Source organism: Achroia grisella, unplaced genomic scaffold (genome assembly GCF_030625045.1).
Source record: "Achroia grisella isolate CSIRO2021 unplaced genomic scaffold, CSIRO_AGI_Agris_v1 utg784, whole genome shotgun sequence".
Classification (NCBI taxonomy): domain Eukaryota; kingdom Metazoa; phylum Arthropoda; class Insecta; order Lepidoptera; family Pyralidae; genus Achroia; species Achroia grisella.
Window position 1 is genome coordinate 1,824,328 of NW_026713024.1, and position 26,449 is coordinate 1,850,776.

Here is a 26,449-nt window from a genome sequence, read left to right on the forward strand (position 1 = left end):
CACCTTTATTTACAAACATCTTTGCCCTAATACACACTGTATAAATCTATAACTTTCAAATTACAACCCAATTCCTTCACATTAAGTTTGTAATTTAATCAATCAAATACAAGATTGGATTAATACTGCTGGTACAGTCCAGGCTGAGAATGAGGAAACACTTTCTAAATTATATTTAAGCTACAATGTAAAATGGCTTTTATTGTTTATAGTTAGATTACAAATTCGTTTGACATGATTATTTCCCTAATTGTAAACATATTTAGAAACACAATACATCCTCATATCCAGTTCTATTTTCAAAATTTAAATAACATGCGGTTTAAACGTTTTAAAAGGAAGTACAGTAATAATTTCGATAGATGTCACTTTTTAATCAAGTGATCATAGTCCAAACCATAGACTAGTATACTACAGATTATAAACTTCAGTGTTAGCTCAAACTGGAGAGTGGTATGCATTTGTTTTAGTATAATTATCAAATTTATGTCATGTATTACAATTATTCCGCACAGTACAGTTCATAGTTTTCGACATTCCAGAATGAGGGCTATCTGAAAAGATTTCACTTTGTTATCTGTATTAACGTACTTTTAAACAGACCACAGAGAATAAGTGAATTTAAAAATATTAATGATCCACTATAGCCAGACCGTGATATCAGAGTACATAGTTTACGACTTTCCAGAATGAGCGTTGTCCGAAAAGGTTTTACTCTACATTTGTAATCGTGTGCACTCAAATAGAACACAGAGCACAGAGCACTCTTCCAGAATGAGCACTATCTGAAAAGATTCCACTCTGTTTTTTAATCGTGGGCACAAGAACAGAAAACAGAGAACACAGAGCACAGGGCACTCGCGATTTAACAACGTCGTCAGTCCAACGTCAGTCCGCGGCACTCAATCACTATGTACACACACCACGCCGATATAACACTTATCACATATTGAGATTTAATCGTCCAAGCTCGATAAGGCGGCGCGACGTGACGTTACACGGAGTCATCTGAAAAAAAAATTACTTATTTAGGCCTCCTCACAAACATAAATCTTAATCATTCTTAATAATATTATAAATGCGAAAGTTTGTAAGTATGGATGTTTGTTACTCTTTCACGCAAAAACTACTAAACGGATTTAGATGAAAATTTACAGTAATATAGCTTATGAATCAGAATAGCATATCTAGTCTTTATATATACAAATAACGTGTCACGTTTGTCTGCGATGGACTCCTAAACTACTGAACCGATTGCAAGTTTGATTTGCACATTGTGCAATTTGATCCAACTTGAAAGATCGGATAGCCACATCTCAATTTATAGTCGCAATATTATCTTATTCAAGAACCATAGCAACGCGTGGCCAATGTGGCCGTGGGTCTGCCGGTAGACTATATTTTTTATTGAAATTAACGCGGGAAAAACCGTGGGCTATTTTGATTTATATTTTTATATAGATTGTCTATGTGAAAATATTGTTTTTAAGTAGTAATATTCATTTGTTTTTATTTAAATTGTATACATTACTTTGGAGATGGGCGCAAATAATTGCAATACAGTTTTTTATAAATGAATGTAGTTGTTATTGTAACCATTCTGTATTGGTTTAAATACATTTTTTAATTATTACAATCAATATCAGATAGATCAATAGAGACTATACAGATCCACTAGGGCATCAACCAAATGTACTTGATATAAGTAAAAAGAATTTACGATGCCTATACTACACTAAATAAACTATAATCACACAATGTACTAAATAAACTGTAATCTTTAATTCTTTAATGTTTAGAAATAAACTATAATAGGTAATAAACAAGGTAGGAAGTACATGATATTGTACGAAGAAAGATGGATATATCTTTATCACTACATATTATAAAACAAAGTTGCTGTCGCTGTCTGTCCGTCCCTATGTATGCTTAATTCTTTAAAACTACGCAACGCATTTTGATGCGGTATTTTTAATAGATACGAGTGATTCAAGAGGAAGGTTTATATGTATAATACATGTACACCCGTGCGAAGCCGGGGCGAGTAGCTAGTATAGTATAATACAAAGTCGCTACAGCTGTTTGTTCGCTTATATCTTTTATATTACGGAATGGATTTTAATGTACTTTTCAGCTATAGATTCATAAGGAAGGTTCACATGTGTTACTAGCTGAAATTTATAGGCTATGTGTTATTCTGATGTGTAAGCTATATTATTGCAAAGTTTGTGAGTACTTGTAATATTAATAAGATATATGTGAGCACTAATTTCGCTTACCGTGATACCACCATTTTGTTTTCTTAGGGTTTTTGTTACAGGTCTTAACATAAAATGAGTTGTCCGGTGGCCGCTTCTGAAAATGTCGAAATTTACATTTTAATTTGTTGACTTATTTACCAGTATATTTGAAACTAATCCCGTACTGGAAAAAACGTATAATAATAATAGTAACCCTGGACAATTCACACGGCGTCATCTAGCATCTAGCATAGCATCTGGGTACTAGACAACTGGTAGATATACATATACATTGTTTAGTGAAATGTGTGTATCGTGCGAGGAATCGAACCCGCGATCTTCGGAAGTTAAGCGGTGTACTAAACAACTGAGGCAACATATTAGTCGTTTGAAACGTTCAAATATTACTTGTTCTTGGACAATTCACATAACGCTAGTACGAAGCTAAGCAGATCTTGTGTTATGGGTACTAGACAACTGATATAAATACTTAGATAGATTTTTGTAAATTACAACCATAATTTACTTAACACTGGTGGGTAAGATTTGTTAGTGAAATGCAATAATAAACCAATTGCTAGCAATGTACTATGTCAGGTTGACCTCCACGCGGTTCCCCCTGGAAACCTAGTAAATTGCTATGTGCAAAGATGGGCTAACTGCTCTGATTTCATGCTCATTTTATCATCCTCTACCAGTGTAAATCTTTATCGTAGGCAGGTGCATCATTTCATTATCATCCAAACCATTCGTCCCCGCCAGTGTAAACTGTTAGCGTAGCCGGTACATCATTCCATTATCATAAAAAAAATCTACATAAACCTAGACCGATACAAATAATCATATTCAGGATAGAATAGTCTCCCATACCTCTGATGTTTCCGAATACAAAAAAAGGAAAATCGTAGAAAGATTCGTTTATAAATGTCTTTGAAGGCCTTGGTGTTTTAGAGTTTTAGCACACCACTTTCCTTCCTTCTAACTAATACAAACTTAGTTAATTTTAAACTTTCGTGTTTAATATACATTATTTAAATTATTAACCGGGTCTTAACACGAATAATTTTATGGCAAATAAAGGTATTTACCTCTCTCGACGTTTCGACTAGGTTGCACTAGCCGTGGTCACGAGCTGAGTCAGCTCGTGACCACGGCTAGTGTGTAATCGTGTTAAGACCCGGTTAATAATTTAAATAATGTAATACAAACTTCCTACTAACTAAAACGGTGAGCTTAACAACTAGACCAGAGGGGAAAAGAATTGTTAGTAATGTGGACAGTTAATCTTATTGCTAGCAATATACCATGTCAGGTTGACCTCAACGCGGTTCTCTCTGGAAACCATCGTGGTAAATTCTTGGTGAATTTATCACGATGGGCTAACTGACCTGACCTCATGCTCATTTCATCATCCTCCACTGGTGCCCCGCCAGCGTAAACCGTTAGCGCAAGTAGGTGCATCATTTCATGATCATCCATAAAAAAAAACAACTTGACCTTGAAGGTTGTGAAGTTAATAGCATAGATAATTCGTGTACACACCTTCTCCTTACAGCTACTAAGCATGGAGACTATAGAGAGGCACACGGACTGCACTGACAGCGCCGGCGACCAGTCATCAGTCAATATCGACAGACAAATGTGACCGTTGGAGTACACGTGCGGATGTACGGGAATGTTGTTGCCTACGAACGTCACCTGCAAATAAAAAAAAATACATATCAATAAGGGATTTATGAATTTATGAAAATTACTAGCTGTACGCGTTACATCGTCCGCGTGGAATACATAGTAATCTTGCAATGCATTTTAAAATATTTAGCTTAATTATAAACAGCTAAATAAAAAAGCTTCATCGTTGTAGCTTCAAAAATGACAATACAAACTTTCATCTCCTATTTAATTTTACCCCCCTAAGGGTATATTCTTACAAACTTTGAATTTCATATTAATTTATATTTAATAAACAGCCCAAAAAATAAGTTTCAAGCTTCTAAAAATGTTAAAAATGATGATACTTCCATTCAACCCTTCATCTCCCTTACAACCCGTTTGTCGCATTAAAAAGTAGTCTGTCTTTTTTCAGGGTTTAGACTATCTGTGTACCAAATTTAGTTTAAATCGATTCAGTAGTTATGGTGTGGAAGCGTTAACAGACGAAGTATCAGTCTCTGAACTGTTGCCACATTACTTGAAGTTACACGTTGATTAGCACGTCGAGAGTTGGAGTGCCTCTAACTACGCCATGTAGGATTAGAGTCGTGAATATTGTAATATTAATTTATTAATTCTTTACTGCACTAGCAGTATATTACAAAGATCATAAATTATAGTTATAATTTTTAATCTTGACGCGGTCATTATTTATACATATAATTAGTAAAAATCACGGGATCTTACCACGTTTTATATTTACTGTGTGTCCAGTTTACCCGTGATCATGGTGGTTGAAACACTACCGAAATATCGGGACCTCAGCAAATAAATATAAAACGTGGTAAGATCCCGTGATTTTTACTAATTATATGTATAGTTATAAGGTACAAATAGTGGTCTCATCGCATTAGCAAACTCTTACAGACAGAAGCTAGATGGTGCTATAATAGGCTAGAGAAATAAAAGGCGTAGCATTATTAATTAATTTATATAAAATAACATTGGTATAAAACTTACACCTGTAAAGTAGATAAAAAATGTTATATAAAGTGACTTTATTCTAATCTAAATATATATAACTCAAAGGTGACTGATATACCGATCTATCAACGCACAGCCCAAACCACTGGACGGATCGGGCTGAAATTTGGCATGCAGGTAGATGTTATGACGTAGGCATCCGCTAAGAAAGGATTTTGGTTAATTCTATCCCCAAGGGGATAAAATAGGGGATGAAAGTTTGTATGAAACTTCGTCAATTGAAACCGATCGGGCAGAGACCCCCTAAAAGGGATAACGCGAGCGAAGCCGCGAGCAAAAGCTAGTCTATACATATAAAGTGTAGTGTAGTGTAGTGTAGTAAAAAAATTTAAATATGGAGTGTCTGTTTGTAATATTGAAATAACCGTTTTTTTACTACATGCATATGAACATAAATACGGTACATACAGCAAAATAGCATTTTTTACTATGTGTTTGTTCCGGCTAATCTCTGAAATGGCTGGACCGATTTTGACGGGACTTTTTTGGCAGATAGCTGATGTAATAAGGAGTAACTTAGGCTACTTTTATTTTAGAAGAATTCTTTTATGTTAGAAAAATAAAGTTAAATTCCACGTGGACGCAGTCGCGGGAACAGCTTGTCATACATAAATGGATCACGAACAATATTGCTTATTACATATATATATAATAATAATATCTGATTGCGTTGAACATGAAACACTTTTGCTCAAACTTGAACATTACGGTATTAGATATGAAGCACAAAGCATGATGAAATCCTATCTAAATAATAGAATGCAAGTTGTCGAAATAAATGGTGTAAAGTCTGAGGGAACTAGTATTAAAATGGGTGTTCCTCAGGGCTCTATTTTAGGTCCTTTCTTATTTTTAGTTTACATAAATGATCTTCCTTATATGGTAGAAAAGATAGCTGACATAGTTCTGTTTGCTGATGATACTTCATTAGTATTCAAAGTCAATCGACATATTGATGATTTGGACGAAGTAAACGGTGCTCTTTCTTATGTTTTAAAATGGTTTACGGCTAATAATATGTTACTAAATGCAAATAAAACTAAATGTATCAAATTTACTCTCCCCAATGTAAGGCCGGTAGATTCAAAAATCACGTTGGACAATAAACCTATTAATTTTGTGGATGATACTGTATTTCTAGGTATCACATTAGATTCCAAGTTGCAATGGGGCGCTCATATTACTAAATTAGCGAGTCGACTTAGTTCCGCCGCTTATGCGGTAAGAAGAATTAAACAATTAACAGACGTGGCAACGGCTAAACTTGTGTACTTTAGCTATTTCCATAGCATTATGTCGTATGGTATTTTGTTATGGGGCAAAGCAGCTGATATAAATACAATATTTATTTTACAAAAGAGGGCCATTCGCTCCATTTATAGCATGGGTTCCAGGGAGTTTTTGCGAGAGTGCTTTAAGGAATCAAATATCCTAACCGTTGCTTCTCAATATATTTATGAAAATATCATGTATGCCAGGAAGAATATAGACAGTTTCAAAAGAGTTAGTGATTGCACTAATAAAAGCTTACGTAACAATAACAAACTGATTTTACCTAAATGTCGTTTGGCTAAAGTTAGTAATTCGTTTTATGGCAATTGCGTAAGGTTTTACAATAAAATACCAGAGTCTGTTATAAATCTGCCAGAAAAAAGATTTAAATGTCAAATAAAACACTTCCTTTGCAAAAAAACTTACTATAAAATTGAAGAATTCGTTAACGATAATAATGTTTTTGTAGAAAAATTTTAAATACATAGCACTAACAATATTATCTGATTACACTAATAATGAGTGCGTAGCGATTTCTATGTTGATTGTCCCATGCCTCTTACTTGTTACACTGTAATTATTTATATAAAAAAAAAAAAACATCTATTAAAAAGAGCAACACACAAGTTTCTTGCTCATTCTTCTTGTGATGAATCTGCATTCCGAATGAGTGGTAGAATCAAAATATGACTATTCAAAAGTGCTTGTAATGAGTTTATTTGAATAAAGATTATTTCTATTTCTATTTCTATTTCTCAGGACAGTTCACACAGCGCCATCATGTCCCACGCTAAGCAGAGCTTATATTAAGGGTACTAGACAACTGATATAAAGTCGCTATCGCGGTCTCTCCGTCCCGCCTGTATGCTTGAATTTTTAAAACTACGCAACGGATTTTGAAGCGGTTTTTTTTATTAGATAGAGTGATTCTAGAGGAAGGTTTGTATATATAATACACGCAGTAGCAAGTAGCTAGTATTATATATAGAAAACACCCAGACCGATAAAAACAATCCTACTCATGAATACAAATGTTTGTATCGTGCAAGGAACCCGCGACCATCGTATGTAAAGCGGTGTGCTAATCCACTACACCACCGAGGCCATTATATACACAGATTTCAATGTAAATATGGACAGATATACATACAGATATCAAGATAATCTTTTCCTTGTGTATTGAAATCTCTGATTATTTTATACGCATGTAAGACGAAGTCGTGACCTCGAATTGTGCTAAGGAAAGATAATTGCTGTTTTTTAGTACTCAACCACAAGGATGTTATTGATAAACGCGACTACTAGACAAATACACTTTTTTTTTAATTGATGATAATGGAATGGTGCACTCACCTGCGCTTACGGTGTACGGTGGCGGGGCACCAGTGGAGGATAAGATGAGCATGACGTTAGGTCAGTTAGCCCATTCTGACAAATTCACCAAGAATTTCTCACGATGGTTTCTAGGGGAACCGCGTGGAGGTCAACCTGACATGGTACATTGCTAGCAATAAGATCATCAATCCACATTACTAATAATCCCATTTTCCCCCAGGTCAGGTTAATTTTCTTTTTTTTTTGGGGTTTTGGGGTATTATCATGTACTAAGACCTAACACTAGAACGCCGGGGGAAAGGGATTGTTAGTAATGTGGACTCTCAACCCCATTGCTAGCAATGTACCATGTCAGGTTGACCTCCACGCGGTTCCCCCTGGAAACCATCGTGATAAATTCCAGATGAATGTATCACGATGGGCTAACTGACCTGACCTCATTCTCATCTTATCATCTTCCACTGGTGCCCTGCCAGCGTAAACCGTTAGCGCAGGCGGGTGCACCATTTCAATATCATATACAAAAAAAAACCACTAGAACGCTATTACATATCCTATGTGGTTGTAGCCCACTCATGCATAAACGTAGTATCTCCTTTGGAAAGTTTCCACTCTATCTTGAGGATATAAAAACCATCGCTCTTATAAATATCCTTCAATTCTTGTCCCTGACGGGTTTAGGTAGGTAACTCTGGAAAAAGGGCGAGCACAATAGATCTATGTAGGTCGCAGTGCTACAAGTCCAAGCACTTGACAATAGCGGGGGGAAATGGGGATTGTTTGCAATGTGGATTCATGACCCCATCACTAGCAATGTACCAAATCAGGTAGACCTCCACGCGGTTCCTCCTGGAAACCATCGTGATAAATTCCTTGTGAATTTGTCACGATGGGCTAACTGACCTGACCTCATGCTCATTTTGTCATCCTCCACTGGTGCCCCGCCAGCGTAAACTGTTAGCGCAGGCGGGTGCACCATTCCATTATCATCCTTAATAAAACTTGACAATAGCCCAAACAACCCAATAAAAAAAACACTACGACCTGCATAGATCTATTTTGCTCGCCCTTTTTCATTAACGGAATATACATGTATATAACATGTTTAACACATGTAAAGTACATGTATAGAGTCGTAACGCGTCAGAGGCGTGGAGTCATAATAGTCAGTATCTAATCAAATATTTTTCTGAACTATTGCGTTTATCATTAGTTGTATCTATAATCTTATTTGAATCATAAAGAGATCAGTACGCCTTATGATTATTTAGTTATCTAAATCCATCTTATCCATAATTTAATCGAATAATTGATGCTTATATTCTGGTAAAAACAATTCCAATATTCGCGGAATCCTAGTTTCGCAAGAATTTAAAAGTAAAAACGTATGCGAAATCATGGATTCAAAACCCTTTTTTACCCAACATGCGAAACCCTGAAAGAACAAATATATATAAATCTCTTTAAATGTCACGAGACACAAGTATAGACCGTCTCGACCACACTTTCACATACACACACGACACCGTCCTCGCCGGCGGAGACGATGACGAGCGGAGACGATGATGAGGTTCGAACCCCTAGAGGTGTCCTCAGACAAAAGTCGTATCCGTCAGGCTGGGGTTGGCCTTCAGCCGCTCCATAAGTCCTTCCGCGGGTTTGGCGTGCTATCTGCACTCATCCACTATCGTCCGGTGAAGCTGTAAAGGCCAGCTGCGGCCAACAACATTACAGTAGTCCAAAAAAAAAAACAAAGTGTGGAGCCACTGTTCAAAACGACGCCCTTCAACGATTTTTGATGCAGAATCCCTGATGAATATCCCATGCTTGCCAAAACGACTCTGAATATTCTTCTCCTGTTGCCAACAACATATTTGTGAGAAACAGGATTCTCAACCTATGCAGCCTCGACAACAAAATACCGCAATAAAGTGTACACATATCTGATATGATACTTCAATTATCTTCTATCAAACCTGATATCAATCAGTTGATGAAAAATAAAAAAAATAGTTGCATACCTTCGCTGATTTCAGATTATTTTTCTTTTATACTATCTTATATTATTATACTTGTTATATAGTACTTAAGAATATTATTTAAAACAATTGTGTTATTGTAGATGCAGGTCACTATATTCAACCTAATTTAATTTAAAAATGAATCTGTATTTTTGTAATCATGTACAAGTTCATTTTCAACAAACTTATCTCTTATTCTTTATAAGAGATAAGTTTGTTGTCAGTTCTTCTTAGCATGAAAGCATTCCAAACTAATGATAGATTTGACATATCATAAAAAAATAGTCTACAAGAATAAAAAAAACTTTTGGTTTGATTTCGGGATAAACTTATCAACTACTTTTTTATCTTATTGGAATGGGATATACATCTGCTTATTTGACATAGGATAGTGAGTGGTAACCCTCCCCTTTATACATGAGCAACTTTCCATAATGTGACACCCGAGATACCACTCAATTATTACCTGAGGAACTCCAGAGAATGTCTTCCTATGATGTCTTACCTCATGGGTACACAGCATCATAAAATTAAATTGTTGTGACGGCTAATAGTGAATATTTTTTTAGTTGTTTTTGTAATATAAACAAGTTAAAAAAATCTTATAATTATTTGAGAATAGGAGTATTACTCACCTCAGGAGAATCGAAGGGGTATTTATTTGTGAATTTAAACTGCAATACAAATTGTTCTCCTTCATAAAGTGTGCCAGGAACACCTTCCATATGAACTGTCCATCTGTCCAAAAATAATTTCATTTATTATTTTATATGTACAATAAAAGGAGATGTTGGCTCAGAGACTGATGTGCAGAATTACAATAATATATATGTAACTAACATTTATTGTATCTATTTCAACTTATAAGTATAAATTGTGTTATATTGTGCAATTATATGCAATTAATAAAGGCTTGGAATTTGAATGTATGATAATAGTATGGTACCAGTGGAGGATAAATACTTTTTAATTAACAAATGCACAACTACTACTATTATTCTTTATAATTAAATTAAATCTTAATCCAAATTAAATTAATTAAATAACTCTTTATAATGACCATTGTAAAGAATATATAAATTGAAACCACTAATGTGCCTTTGTTAAATAAAAACTAATAATTTCCACTGATGTTTCACCAAATTGGATTATGCTATGATGAAAGAAAAATCCAGAACCACTAATTATTTTTTCGATTCTTTTTTCTGTTTGATAAGTAGGTACAATAATCCAGAGTGCTATAAAATTAAAATTCAGAAAATGTCTAAACTTGATCATGTACTGTAAAATATTATTATTATTGTTTTTGGAATTACAAAACCCAATGGACATGTAATACAAAGTAAATATATGTGATAGTGTACATTAGATATATATTTCCATTACAAAAACTACGGATTTTGTGTTTCCACATGTATAATGTGTTTTTCGAAGTTGTTTTGTAAGTAGAACAGAATAATTTCCTAGTTGTGCAACAAACATAGTGTTGTTAAGAAATTAAACATATTTAACTTATTAATTATGTTCAGAATTTTATTACGACTCGATAAATTATTCAAATTAATCCCAGATATATATGGATTACATGTATTGAAAATATATAATTTTTATCACGGTAACTTACAATGTCAGATTTTGGCTGGCTTGGTCTCCGTCTACCGTTACTCCTGGAGGTGGTTCTCTTATTAAAGACATTAGTTCTTTTTGTAATCTCCGCTAAAAAGAAATTAAATAACATCAACAATAGATTCTTGAATATCTATTGACAACACAAGTATTTGACAAAAACCCATCTGTAGACTGTCACCTAACTTTATAAACATAATATTGTTTCGAAGCGAATGTTGACATTAGTTCCATATTTGTTATAGCTATTTGAAATTTTCGTTCACTTGTAATTAAGTAGAAAAGCACTTGAAACAAGAATTTATAATTATTTTTACTCACCTGAGATGGGGACATAGCCGCCATTGTAATGGAATTTAGACGTTTTAAGTGTTACTAATTGTAAAAAAGTGATATATGTATGACATAATTACTTTTTTATAACTAGTAACAATTTACCATTGTGGACATAAAGCTGAGATTACACGATAAGTTTTATTGCCACACTACATGGAGATAAATCGACTCAAGTCTGTGTTATGTTTTATAAGTGAAGAAAATTTCTATCAAGACCTATTTTAATTATTGTAATCCGTATAATTTTTTTCAATAACGGCGTGCTGTTCTCTGTACAGATACATACTCTGTGATACAGATACAGTGTCAGTCAATGACAGCCAGCTTTGATGTCACTTTGTTATGTATTGTTTTCTTCCGTAACATCCAAAATCTGTAACAAACAATATTTTGGATTTCAATTTCAAGAATTTCAAATTATATACTCAGTGAAAACTTTATACTTTGTATTAATCTCTTGAGTCAATGTAATTGCTTATATTATAGCTTCTTAGAAGAGTGCTTTCAGGAATAGAGGCATATATTTTATTTCTTCTAAAGCGGCATTTGTATTCTGTACAATGGTATAGCCGGAATTAAACAAATTTTAGTTAATTATACTAATAAATGATTATTTCTATACCATAATGGTGTCGTATTGTAAAAAGTCATCAGCAGAGTGGATTATAGAGCAGCTAAACGTAGAGAACGCAAAATTATTGGCGTTTGTTCTTGTGATTGGATTCATTGGCTACCATGGAATACTTCATCTTAGATACGGTAAGGCTTGTTTTTATTATCATCATCATCATCATCACAGCCCGGAAGTTTTTGTTATAATATAATTGTTTTTATTATAATCTGTTATAATTATTGGCGGTCTCGGTGGTTTAGCACACCACTTTACTTCTGATGGTCGCAGGTTCCAACATTTGTATTCATGAGTATGATTGTTTGTATCAGTCAGATTGTTTTTATTGAGTGACTCCATTTTCCGCAATCTCTCTCTCATCTGGACCGTGGTGGATGTAGTAGGCAGTGCTTAGTAGATATATTCAATTTGTCTTACTGGCCATTATTAATTGCATGTATTACATTGATGTATATAAATATCTGCGTCCCATAGTGGTTATATTTGAATTCAACATGATGGGGCAGCAAAGTTATTATCATCCATAGGTTATCTCAATGTTTTCATCACTACAGTGTCAGTGTGAAATATAAATTCGACCTTTTTTCTTTCTGTTTCCCTTACACATGTATATTCATTGAGTTATAAAAAAGACATCTTGCATATTGTTGTAGGTCCAGACTCCTGTACTTGGTTGCTGTCATCGGGTCGCTACAAGGGCGACCATGAGTGGCAGCCCTATGGCTGTATGCTGCACAAATACTCTAAAACGTACGATACTATCTATATTATTATTATAAAGAAAGAGATTGAATTATGTTATAAGAAAAATAAAGTCTTAAAAGACTCCACTAAGATCTGAGATATCTCATTGTTAGAGTGTTATTAAACAGCACTATCCCTAACTGGAGGTGTCTCCTTCACTACCGCATGTGTAAATAAGTTTATTTATATTCTAGTCTGAATTTTGATACTCCAAGTATTCAATGTAACTGTATTTTTTTCTATTGGGGATTGTCATGTGCTTGTAGCACTGCTACCTACATAGATCTATTGTACTCACCTTTTTTTAGAGTTTGCTTGGATGGTTTTTATCTCCTCAGGATGGAAGTGTAACCTTTTCAAAGGAGATATTATGTTTATGCGTTAGTAGGCTACAACGACAAAGGATGTGTAGTGACGTTTCATCTTCAGTTTGGCAAAATCTGCAGATTTGATGTAGAAGAAATACAGCCAGCTAGTATATGTTATTCTAAAACTAGATGCAGACTAGGAGATCGGTCAGCTAGTAGTTTATCTTATACATATGTGGCCTGATGGATTCCTAAATTACTAAACTGATGGCAAATTTGACATTGTGTGCAATATGATCCAACTTGAAAGATAGGATAGCTTACATCTCAATTTATAGGCGCGATATTGTTTTATTCAAGAACCTTAGCAACACATGGCCGGGTCTGCTAGTATAGAATAAACATTGATTTATTTGTTCCAGCGATGCACGGCGCTGCCTGCGTTACCTAGCGTTTTGGGACAAGTACAACAGTTTCGCTTTCATAGGAGACTCTAGACTCGAGCAGCTCTACGAATACTTTATAGGTGAGTCATCATAATAATCAACATCCATATTCATGTTGTCCTCAAGTCTAATCAATTCTGAGTTCATACAAACTATAGTATGTACGTGGTTAATTTTTATTTTTTATTTGAGAAGTTTTATTACTCTGTATGCTTCAGCGTTTGCGCCTGTGGTATACGCTCGCTTCAGCAGAGTTGTAAAGGATTTGTTAATTTATGATTTTATTGGGTGTAAAATTTGGATTGCGTTATTGTAATATATACGTGGTTAATATAAATACATCAATTTCTAAATGAACTTGCACATCTATGACTACTGCATATCATATTCCTATTATAATAATTTCCCAAAGTTTTTTGTTCCATTTTGTTGTTTACAAAATGTCTCGCAACTCGATATATGCTTTTTGGTATAGGCTTCCTCCAGTTCTCTCCATTGAACTCTATCTTCCGCAACCCTGTTCCAGAACGGTCCCAGAGTCAGGTTGATGTCTTTCCAGCTATTACTTTTGTCTGATAGGGTTTTTATCATATGTCCTAGTTTCTTGGGATCTTCTTCTAAAAGGACAATGTCATCTGCGAATCTAATCCCATTATTAACCACCAAATCTGGGTGTAGCAGTGACAAGAAGTCGCCTTTCGTTATACGACATCAGAAGGCAATGAGAATGCCGACCATCTGGCAAAGTTAGGGGCAAAAACCGTCCAACTGGGCCCCGAACCCTTCTGTGGTGTGCCTCGTTGCCTAAAACTGGGACATCTCAAATTAATAACCAAACGAGAAGCACTGAATCACTGGCAAGAAATGCCAGGATTAATACATTCAAAAGACCTTATATCGGGCTTCTCGACCAAATACTCCAATAGATTACTGCAATTGAGTAAAAACAACATATGCATGATGACTAGGGCCCTCACAGGACACTGCAAATTGAACAAGCATATGGCTAAGCTAGGCCTATGCACGACAAGTATCTGCAGATTCTGCCAAACTGAAGAGGAAACGCCGCTTCACATCCTATGTGGTTGTAGCCCACTCATGCATAAACGAAATATCTCCTTTGGAAAGTTTACACTCTTTCCCGAGGAGATAAAAACGATCGCTCCTAAGAATATCCTTCAATTCTTGTCCCTGACGGGTCTAGGTAGCGAGCTCTGAAAGGGGCGAGCACAATAGATCTATGTAGGTCGCAGTGCTACAGGTGCTACACATCTGACAATAGCCCAATCAACCCAATAAAAAAAAAAAATATACGACATCGAGAACATGTAGTTTCGCAATTTCTCTGCGAATAAAGAAACGGATTCATCAGCCGCGATCTCTGTGCAATTATCTCATTCGAAAATCATCTCATACACATCATCAAAGTGTTCGATATTTAATGGACTAAAGCACACGTCTGCGCTAACGGTTCACGCTGGTGGGGCCAGTGGAGGATGATAAGATTTGCGTGGGGTCAGATCTAACCAATGTGACAAATTCACCATGAAATTTCATGATGGTTTCCACAGGAAACCACGTGGAGGTGAACCTGACATGGTACATTCAAATTCAAATTTGAATTTGAATTTGTATTTGAATTCTGGGTTAGTGTTTTTTTTTTATTGATGATAATGGAATGGTGTACCCAGGGGCCGTTCAAGTATTACGTAAGCACTATAGGGGGGCGGGGAGTCTTTTCTTTGCTTATTTTGGATGACATGGGGGTGGGGGAGTCTGTATCATGATTACGTCATCGGTCGTAATTTACTTTTTTACACGAATGGCAACCCTCACATTGTCTTTGTTAAAAAAACAATACATTAATTGAGAAATGTTTACGTAAGCATGGGGGGAGGGGTAAGAGCTTTGCTTACTTTTGCTGACAACGGGGGATGAGGGGTAAATAATTGTGATAAATCTGCTTACGTAATACTTGAACAGGCCCCCACCTGCGCTAACGGTTTACGCTGGCGGGGCACCAGTGGATCCTCCACTAAGCTAAAGATCTAAGGACTAAGGATCCTCCACCACCAGCGTAAGATGAGCATAAGATCAGGCCAATTAGCCCATCATGACAAATTCATCAGGAAATTGTCATGTCATCAATGGTTTCCAAGGGGAACCACGTGGAGGACATGAAACATTGTTAGGAATGGAGTAATCAGTTTACATTACTAACAATCCCCTTTCCCCCTTTGGGTAAAAGGTTTTTTTTAAAGGGTGATAATGGAATGGTGCACCCGCCTGCGCTAACGGTTTACGCTGCCGGGGCACCAGTGGAGGATGATAGGATGAGCATGAAGTCAGATGAAGTCAGTTAGCCCAACATGACAAATTCACCGGGAATGTATCACTATGGTTTCCAGGGGGAACCGCGTGGAGGTCGATCTGACATGGTGCATTGCTAGCAATGGGATCATTAGTCCACATTACTTCCCCCTTGGGTAAATGGTTCATGAAAGCGGTTTCAAACATTGACGAAAATTGTAATAGTATATTTATAAAAATGTTGGTACAATTCGATAACGTATAGGTTAGAGTTTAAAAACAATAGTATAAACAAAATAAAGCTTAGTGTACATTTTTACTGAGTTTAAAAAAAAATAGGAGTGCATACATGACATAAAATATACATGTTTTTATAGTAGATGTTTTTATTTGTTTTTCTCATTTCTTCCAAAATGTAGTATATATGTAGGTTTATATATTTATCCCTAATGTAAATATATATATTTAGTAGTGTAGTAAATAGTGTCTTACGTGTGCCACCTAGCTATTCTATGTACATAAGTCCTTTATTCTAGGTTGTCTGTAAGAGATTGCTTTTAGCGATAAGACCGCCTTTTGTAATTACTTTACTATTTACTGTATTTTCTTATTATTTCATCTGGGTACACAATAAAGAGTTTTTGTTATTATTATTATTAGAATAGAATAGAAAATCATTTATTCAAATAAACTTACATTGAAGCACTTTTGAATAGTCATAACATTTTTTTTTTTTTTTTTTTTTTTTTTTTTTTTAATCTACCGCTCATTCGGAATGCTGTTTCATCACAAGAAGAACAAGCAAGAAACTTGTGTGTTGCTCTTTTAAATAATTTATTCTTACTTACAATTTAAGTTTAAGTGTGTGAATACAAACCACCGATTAGCACTAATTCAATTAAATACTCAAAAAGAAAAAAATATTGAATACATAACCAACTGGTTAAACAATTAATAAGAGGAAATCAGTCATAGTGATTAGAGCAGACCAGTCCCTACAAGCAGCACCCGTTCACGAGTATGACGGATGAGCCAGCCATCACTGCGCTCGACCATATTTTAGGGAGCCCAATGACCCGGCCCACCACGCCGCCACAAGTCTGGACATTTTAGTGAGCATGACTACTCAAAACACCAGACCACGTCATAGCTACTCACAATTGCCATCTGATGTTTATAGTATTCACATTTCACATAAGAATGCATGCGGCAATTAATACAAAACCCGCTACGCTTTCATATTTCTAAAATAATTGAATCAAGAAAGCAATGAGATAAACAAATTATAACGTTGTATGCTAATAAACTAATTATTTACTTGATATGTTGTCTTCTATGAATTCGTCTATCCTGTAATAGGCTTTCTTACATAAAAATTGTTTAATATAAGATTTGAATTGCCTCTCTGTCAGATTTAGTGCAGATTCTGGCAGTTTATTATAAAATCTTACGCAATTACCATAGAATGAATTACTGACTTTGTGCAGGCGGCATTTAGGTAAAATTAGCTTATTTTTATTGCGTAAGTTTCTATTTGTACAGTCTTTAAGTTTTCTAAAACTGTCTAAATTCTTCCGTGTATACATGATATTCTCATAAATGTATTGTGAAGTAACGGTGAGGATATTTGAATCTTTAAAACACTGACGTAATGACTCTCTTGAACCCATACCATAAATAGAACGTATGGCTCTCTTTTGTAAAATAAATATAGTATTTATATCGGCTGCTTTACCCCATAGTAGTATACCATATGACATAATGCTATGGAAATAACTAAAGTATACAAGTTTAGCCGTCGCCACGTCTGTTAATTGCCTAATTCTTCTAATTGCATATGCAGCTGAACTGAGTCTATTGGCCAATTTTGAAATATGGGGCCCCCATTGTAATTTCGAGTCCACTGTTATACCTAAAAAAACTGTATCATTAACAAAATTTACTATTTCGTCATTAAGCAATAACTGTGTATTTATTGGTCTTACATTAGGAAGTGTAAATTTTATACACTTTGTTTTGCTGGAATTTAATAATAGGTTATTACATGTAAACCAATTTAATATAGCAGACATAGCACAATTTACATCGTCTAATTGATTAGTTTGACGTCCAATTTTAAACACTAACGAAGTATCATCCGCAAACAGCACTATATCTGCAATTTTCTCTACCATAAAGGGAAGGTCATTTATGTAAATTAAAAAGAGAAAGGGGCCTAAGATTGACCCTTGTGGAACGCCCATCCCAATATTAGCTCCCTTAGATTTTATACCGTCAATATCTACAGTTTGGACCCTATCCTCTAAATAAGTTCTCATTAATTTTAGATCATTATCTTTTATACCATAATGTTCGAGCTTGTACAAAAGTGTTTTATGATCCACGCAATCAAATGCCTTTGATAGGTCACAAAAAACTCCGAGTGCATCCTGTGACTTCTCCCATGATTGGAAAATATGTGTTATCAGCGCTACACCTGCGTCAGTGGTAGACTTGCCGGCGGTGAAACCATATTGTTGACTGTGAAGCAGTCGGTTATCCCTGAAGTGTTGTAACATTTGATTTAACATTATCTTTTCAAACACCTTACTTAGAACTGGCAAAATAGATATAGGTCTATAGTTCCCTGGCTCAAATTTATCTCCTGATTTAAATAGTGGGATTAATTTGCTAAATTTCATTAATTGTGGAAAAGTCCCATTATCAATACATTTATTAAAAATAGTAGCTAGATATGGAGCAACAATATCTATGAAAGAACTAACTACTTTTACAGACATGCCCCAAAGGTCTTCTGCATTTTTTATATTTAGATGTTTGAATATTTTTATGATATGAACGGGGCTAACATGTGAAAATTTAAATCTTAAAGCACAACAACCGATATTAGACTCTAGTAATATTTTTGCTCGAGATGGAGATGAGTCCAGAGAAGATGTAATATTAATCGGAATATTAGCAAAAAAATCTTCAAAAACATTAACTACATCTTTTGTTGCTGTTATTAATTTATTATCATAATTTAATGCAAATTGATTATAGGCTAATTTAGATCTTCCGGTTTCTTTATTTATAATGCCCCAGATGGTTTTAATTTTGTCAGAAGACTGGTTAATTTGTTTATTAATATAATTAGATTTAGCCGTAATACAAACTTTTTTAAAAATTTTTGAATAATTTTTCACATAAGTGGTGAATTTGTCATCAAATCGATATTTTTTTTGATCGTATAAATCAAACAAAATATTTCTACTTTTAAGTATACCTACTGTTGCCCATTCCGTGAATTTAGATTTAACATAAACTTCTTTTTTCTTGAAAAATTGTTCATATTCTCCTGATAGAATAGTAATTAGCTTGGTGTAAAGATAATCAGGATTATTACTATATTGTAACAGCAAATCCAATTTATTTTTAATCGCGCTTTTGTATTTGTTAATATTGTAAACATTTATTTGTCTTTTTGATTTTTTATTATTGTTGACTTTATTGATCTGACTGTTAAACTTAACAACTTGACCACAGTGATCTGAAGGAAGTTTATTTATTATGAATTTTTCTGTATACTCACAGTTACAAAAAACATTGTCAAGACAAGTAGCAGACGTGGCAGTTACACGAGTGGGTTCATGAAAGACATGACTTAAATCAAATGACTGAAATAAACTAATAATTTTTGTACATGTGGGTGTGTTACAAAGAATATCAACGTTAAAATCTCCACATACAATAATTTTTTTAAGACTATTAAATATTTTTTTTAAAATATCCTCCATCACCCCTTCAAAAACATTGTAATCACTATTAGGAGGCCTGTACACACATATAAGGATATAATTTTCTAGTTCTATACAAGATAATTCTATACAACACTCAATAGAAAGTCTAACAATGTCAGCACGTTCCTTTACTTTAATATTATTTCTTGCAATTATCATAGACCCGCCTCTGTTAACTGACTTTCTATTGAAGCAGCTGACAACGTTATAATTATTTAAATTGAACATCATATTGCTCTCTTTAAGCCAATGTTCTGTGAAACAGACAATATCAATATTATACTTTTCTAAAAATAATTGTATAATTAACTCGCTGCCGGGAAAACTTTGTATGTTCTGATGAACAATTATTATAAAATCACCCATATGAATAACATCTTTATCAAATTTATTTCTTCGTCATTTTCATTTGTGTACATACATAATATGCATAGAAAACACCCAAAGGTATTGGTATCTTAATCATACTTATGAATACATATGTTTGAATCTTGCGAGGAATCGAACCCACGACCATCTGAAATATGTGCTAAACTGCTAGACCACTGAGTCCGTCCACTATGTTTTGGATATAGCCTCAGATATATGTAGATAGTTTAATGTAGCAATATTTTAGTGTATTACACTGTACTGGCCTGTTCGTATTATGGACATTAAAATTGGAATAGCATGTGCTGGTGGTCACTATTCTTCCAAATTTGAATTTAAAAATGAATCTATATTTTGTAAACATATAGAAACTCATTTAAAAAGAATAAGAGCTGAGTTTCTTGTCAGTTCTTCTCAGCTCGAAATCACTACGGACTGATGTTAGTTTTTGGCATATCATATGAGGCTGTTATAGATTTACTTGAATAATGATATTTTGATTTGATTTGATGTACGTAAATATTATTTTTACGCACAATATTTATTCACTAACGACGACCTTGACTTTTGATTTATTTATGGTCACTTATCGTTTAAAATATTTACAATTCCCTTGAGGCAAAGGACACATGTGGATTCAGCTTAACACGCTATATTGCTTACAAAATGTGACCTCAATACTGACCCAGACCGGTCTTGTCCGTCGTTCATTAAATATATTATTCAGTTTATAATTAACGTTGACAAAAACAAGTCGTGATGTTTTTTAAAGTGTTTTACGTATTTGGCGCCTTGGTGTGTGTAGCACACGCGAAAAGTGTGATGGTCGGACAAGTTTACAACCAAGGAGGTATATCTAAGGTGTACGAGAAGACTGTGGAAGCAACTGGAATACCGTTGTTTAAAAGGGTGGAAGAGTTATACTACGAGTATCCATCACCAACACAGAAGATCAAAGGCATCGCTATAAAAGACCTGGACAACGGATTGGCAGAGCCGGCTATAAATCGTGGGGGTCTTGGGTTCGGTTTCGTGAACATCAAGCTGAAGAGTGAAAGGGGATCAGGGTATCGGTTCCTCATAGAAATCTACGCGTGAAAATATAACGTATAGTTTTAAGGAATTTATGTGAAATGTGTGTGTTCTCTAATTAAATTGTTTATATATATAAGTATATAATTTTTTTTCATAATTAACAACGTCGTGGTTAGAAATCAAATCTAATAACAAAATCGAAGTCGGAAGGATATTTTATGTAAGTTTACTTAGAATTATGACTTCGATTTTGTCCTTAAAACCCTGATTAGCTGCCTTTACACATGATGCCCGGTGGTCTAGCGGTTTAGCACAACTCTTTATTTCCGATGGTCGCGGGTTCAATTCCTCGCACGGTTCAAACAATTGCACCCATAATATGATTGTTTGTATCGGTTTTGGTGTTTTCCGTATATATTATGTATGTATTTAAAAAAATATATATATTTATAGTTGCCTAGTTAGTACCCATAACACAAGCTCTGTGTAGCTTGGGACTAGATGGCGCTGTGTAAATTGTGCAGTCATTATTATTAATTATCATCGGTTTTCATGATAGGTGTAACACTGAATTCAGATAAAGCCTGGGCAACGCACTAGTTATAAATGAGAATGTTAGTTTGTAAATTAATCATTTGTTACGATCGACAATTATTACTTAGAAATATACTATTTAACATCAACAAACACAAAGAGGCTATCACATGAGTTGAAACAGGTCAGTAATAAGAAATCCCAGGAATCTGGCATAGTCAGTTGTTATATATACTCTATACATATAAATAAAATTGGAGTGTCTGTTTGTAATATTGAAATAATCGTTTTTTACTACATGCACATGAATATAAATACGGTACATACACCAAAATAACATTTTTTACGATTTTTTCTGTCTGTCTGTTTGCTTCGGTTAATCTCTGGCTGGACCGACCGGCTTTAACGGGACTTTTTTGATAGGTAGCTGATGTAATAAGGAGTAACTTAGGCAAGTTTTATTTTAGATAAATAAAGTTATATTCCACGCGGACGAAGTCACGAGTACAGCTAGTATATATACCTACACACATACACATATACGCACATGTACACACACATATATTACATTGTAATTAAATGTTTAGAATTAATAGGAAATAAACTGTACCGAGGTAGACTTTACACTATGTAACAACAATAATAATTGGTCACCCAGTCGTCGAGATTCGACCAAAATAAAAAGATACAAAAAGATTTTCCAACCAGCAATACACAGAACAATTTAAAAAAAGAATAGATATATGCATTTTTTTTTTAATCTTTCGTGTTTAATATACATTATTTATATTATTAACCGGGTCTTATCACGAACTAATTTTACAACTAGGTTGCACTGTTGTTGTTTATATGCATGTTGTGTTAAATACATGGGAGTGTGTGTTTTTGTTTGATTTAATGTACTTTTTATGCACAATTAAAAAAAATATAAATAAACTATAAGTGTGCGAAAATGCATACTACTGCCTTCGGGCGATTTTCGTAAAAAGGGGTAAAAAGTATATAATATATCATTATATTAATACCTGAAGCAAAATATCTTTGGACAGGTCACACAGCGCCATCTCGTCCTATAAGCTGAGCAGAGCTTGTGTTATGGGTACTAGACTATTGATTGAAATACATACATACATGTTTTGTAAATACATACACAATATACATGGAAAACCAGGCCAATACTCATAAATACAAATGTTTGCACCATGCGAGAAATCGAACCTGCGACCATCGAAGTAAAGCGGTGTGCTGTACCGCTAGACCACAGAGGCTGTCAAAATACACTGTAAATTCGTGTGAAGTCGGGTAGTGAGATATATATAAAACTAGCTGTCCTGGCAAAGGTTGTTTTGCCAAATATAAATTAATAACGCTATAAAAAAATAGGGGTTGATGATAGAAGGGTGAAAAGAAATAGAAATAGAAATAGAAATCGAAATCGGTCAAGCCGTTTCGGAGGCGTATGGGAACGAAAACTGTGACACGAGAATTTTAAAAAAAAAGATAATATTTTAATATATTCAATAAAATTATGTTCATAGTGTACTCTAAATAACAAATAGTTCTCATTATGTTATGATAATAATTTACAAAACAAACCTTCGAATATACGCCACCCAGAGCACACTTATCACAACACCTCCCACGAACTCCCGCAAGTATTACATTATCCAATATTACATGAATGCAAAATATACCGAGCGAAATGTGGTCATGTCAAGTTTTTTTTCGGACTATTCCAATGCTGTCGGCAGCAGCTGGCCTTTACAGCTTCACCGGACGATAGGGGGCGAATTCTGATGGCACTCCAAATCCGCGGAAGGTCTTATGGTGCAGCTGAAGTCCAACTTCCGCCTGACGGATACGACTTTAGTCTGAGGGCACCGTTAGAGGTTCGAACCTTGGCTCTAGCCGTCGTAATTTCGATCCCCGTTTGAATTGGATGGGAAATCGATCAGAAGTGAGAAGTGTGTTCATGACAATGTTAGCTGACAATGACTTTGACTACCACATCTGGGATAACAGTGGTGAGGAAACACGAGTTTTGTATAGCTCTGTAATAACGTCCTATTGGGACGTTATTACAGAGTTGGATAAATTTTCATTTCTACGCTGTATTTTTGACTTACTTAATATTATGTTATTATGATTCATTATGATATTGGATAAAATACCCTCTTAAACCACATTATTTGTATATCGTACACCTGATCTTTGACCTCTCTCTCTGACATAACCTCGTCTTTGTCCTGCATGATTACTCATACTAGTTGTGTATTCTACATAAACAACAGTGTTGCCAACTTCATGAATTTACCTCAAATACTGGTAAATTTGACATTGTTAGGTAGCTAGTGGAATTTTAGTCAGCCTATTAAAAATTAATTAAATATATTTATAAATTTAGGAACATTTCACTCGATTAGTTACTCATTTGTAAAATTTTAGTTCAGTAGATCACTATATATTCATTCTTCTTGTGATGAATATGCGTTCCGAATGAGTGGTAGTATAAAATAATATCTAATAGCTTGTAAAAAATAATAGCTTGTATTCAGTTTATTTGAATAAATATTGTTTCTATTTCTAATAAACTTTTTAGGTAAAAATAGATTTTATTTTTGTATATCGATTCGTATTATTACAATTAAATTAAATAATAATTTATTTTGGCAGAAATATGATTACATATTTTTTAACTATCGTTTTTAGTGCCCATTATTAATATAGTTAAACGGTTTATAACACGAACCATAAAATTATGGTTATATTACTGATACGCGCAACTTTCTTTGGATCCCACATCCGCCGTTTTTGTCAGTTTGCAATTGTAATTACATAAATAAATGCATAACGCTTACCTCTTAGATCTGTGTCTATGTAAAATTCACTATACTTCTTATATTTGTGTCTATTTTTAATACACTATATGGGAGTATTTGAGTGGTTAATGATGACGACCTAGCTGACAACACTGGTAACCTCATCCAACAGTTCGCACTTAGCACGGACACAACAGCACGTCACAAAATGTATTTAAAAACCATAATAGTGATATGTGCGTTTTTAAGCATAGCACATGGGAAAAGCGTGTTCGTAGGTCAAGTGTACAATCAAGGAGTGGTTAATAAAGTATACGAAAAAACGGTAGAAACCGCGGGACTACCATTTCTTAAAAGGGAGGAAGAAGTGTACTTCGAGTATCCATCAAAAGATCAGACGATTAAAGGAATCGCTATAAAAGATCTCGATGGAGGATTGGCGGAGCCGTCCATAAACCGCGGTGGACTTGGATCTAATTTTGTTAACATCAAGCTGAAGAGTCAACGGGGATCTGGGTTGAGATTCCTCATTGAAATATATGTATGAATTGAAGACTAACTTGATTCAAGTGTTGAAAGAATACTATGTTTTTGTGTATTAAACGTACGTAATTTTATGTGCATTTTATTTAATTGTGATGGCCTTGGTCTAGCAGCCTTACTTGCGATGGTCGCGGATTCCACGCACTCATAATCAAGAATACAAACATTTGTATTCTTCATTATGAGTGTTTGTATCGGTCTGGGTGTTCTCTATGTATATATGTATATATTTTTTGATGATAATGGAATGGTGCACCCGCCTGCGCTAACGGTTTACGCTGGCGGGACACCAGTAGAGGATGATAGGTTGAATATGAGGTCAGGTCAGTTAGCCCATCGTGACAAATTCACTAGGAATTTATCAGGATGGTTTCCAGGGAGAACCGCGTGGAGGTCAACCTGACTTGGTACATTGCTAGCAATGGGGTCATAAATCCACATAACTAACAATCACCTTTCCCTTCCTTTCTATGTATATTATGGATGTATCTATAAAAAATGTATTTATATAAGTTGTCTCGTTCCCATGACCCTGAGGTCGGGGAGAAGGGAATTGTTAGTAATGGGGTCAAATGTCCTCATTGCTAGCAATGTACCATGTTAGGTCCACATCCATGGAAACCATCGTGACAAATTCCTGATGAATTTGTCATGATGGGCAAACTGACCTGACCTCATTGTCATCTTATCATTCTCCACTGGTGCCCGCCAGCGTAAACCGTTAGCGCAGGCGGGAGCACCTTCATGGCCTTCGTATTTTAGCTATTTGAGGTAACAATAGGCTAATTTCTGGTCTTTTGTTTGATCACTGATTGGATTGAAACGAGCACTAAATATCACAGAAAACTACCTACAAATATATTACTGATAATTACTTTCGGATTGCTTAAAGCGTTTCTAAGAAAAGATGGATAGATTGTGTGAAAGATGATATGAATAAAAGAAGAGTATGTTTAGATATGACGACCGATAGAGAGCGATGGAAGCGAATGACCTACTGCGCCGACCCCAAATAATGGGATAAAGGCAAGGCAATGATGAAATGCACATAGAACAAAGACGTAAATACGATTTTGTTTTTACTTTTCTAATATTTTTCTTAAAATAACTTGATTTATTTTTTAAGTGTTTGGAACACTTAAAAAAATGGTTGCAATCTGAAAGTATAGAGTAACATTCTTTTTCACAAGGGAATTACAGTTCTTTTATTGATTAAACCATAAACCATTATTCTTATCACTACGACTGATTTAATCTTATTGCATGATTATATTTGACCCAAAAAATTAGTGCTTGTTGGTAGTTTGTATTCACACGTTTCGACTTGTAAATGTAAACTTACAAGGATTATTTAAAAGAGCAACACACAAGTTTCTTGCTCGTTCTTCTTGTGATGAGACAGCT

The 26,449-nt window shown here is 34.7% G+C and overlaps 3 protein-coding genes across 3 annotated transcripts in view; 2 read left to right on the forward strand and 1 right to left on the reverse strand.

Moving 5' to 3' along the window:
• Positions 1-582: 582 nt before the first annotated feature.
• LOC131851572 (ubiquitin-conjugating enzyme E2 W) lies at positions 583-11,599 on the reverse strand. Its single transcript, XM_059202086.1, has 6 exons — positions 11,513-11,599; positions 11,190-11,281; positions 10,201-10,303; positions 3,783-3,938; positions 2,280-2,355; positions 583-1,008 (listed from the first exon to the last, which is right to left on the reverse strand). The coding sequence occupies exons 1-6, from the start codon at positions 11,534-11,536 to the stop codon at positions 995-997; spliced, it is 465 nt and encodes a 154-aa protein (XP_059058069.1). The 5' UTR covers positions 11,537-11,599; the 3' UTR covers positions 583-994.
• Positions 11,600-11,879: 280 nt separating this feature from the next.
• LOC131851576 (N-acetylneuraminate 9-O-acetyltransferase) overlaps positions 11,880-26,449 on the forward strand; it is a 29,864-nt gene continuing 15,294 nt past the window's right edge. The window contains exons 1-3 of the mRNA XM_059202090.1: positions 11,880-12,286; positions 12,812-12,908; positions 13,633-13,736. Of these exons, the coding sequence (XP_059058073.1) occupies positions 12,154-12,286; positions 12,812-12,908; positions 13,633-13,736 (334 nt within the window). The 5' untranslated portion in view covers positions 11,880-12,153. The remainder of the gene's footprint in view (positions 12,287-12,811; positions 12,909-13,632; positions 13,737-26,449) is intronic.
• LOC131851573 (uncharacterized) lies at positions 20,810-21,260 on the forward strand. The gene has a single exon (XM_059202087.1). The coding sequence runs from the start codon at positions 20,874-20,876 to the stop codon at positions 21,210-21,212; it is 339 nt and encodes a 112-aa protein (XP_059058070.1). The 5' UTR covers positions 20,810-20,873; the 3' UTR covers positions 21,213-21,260.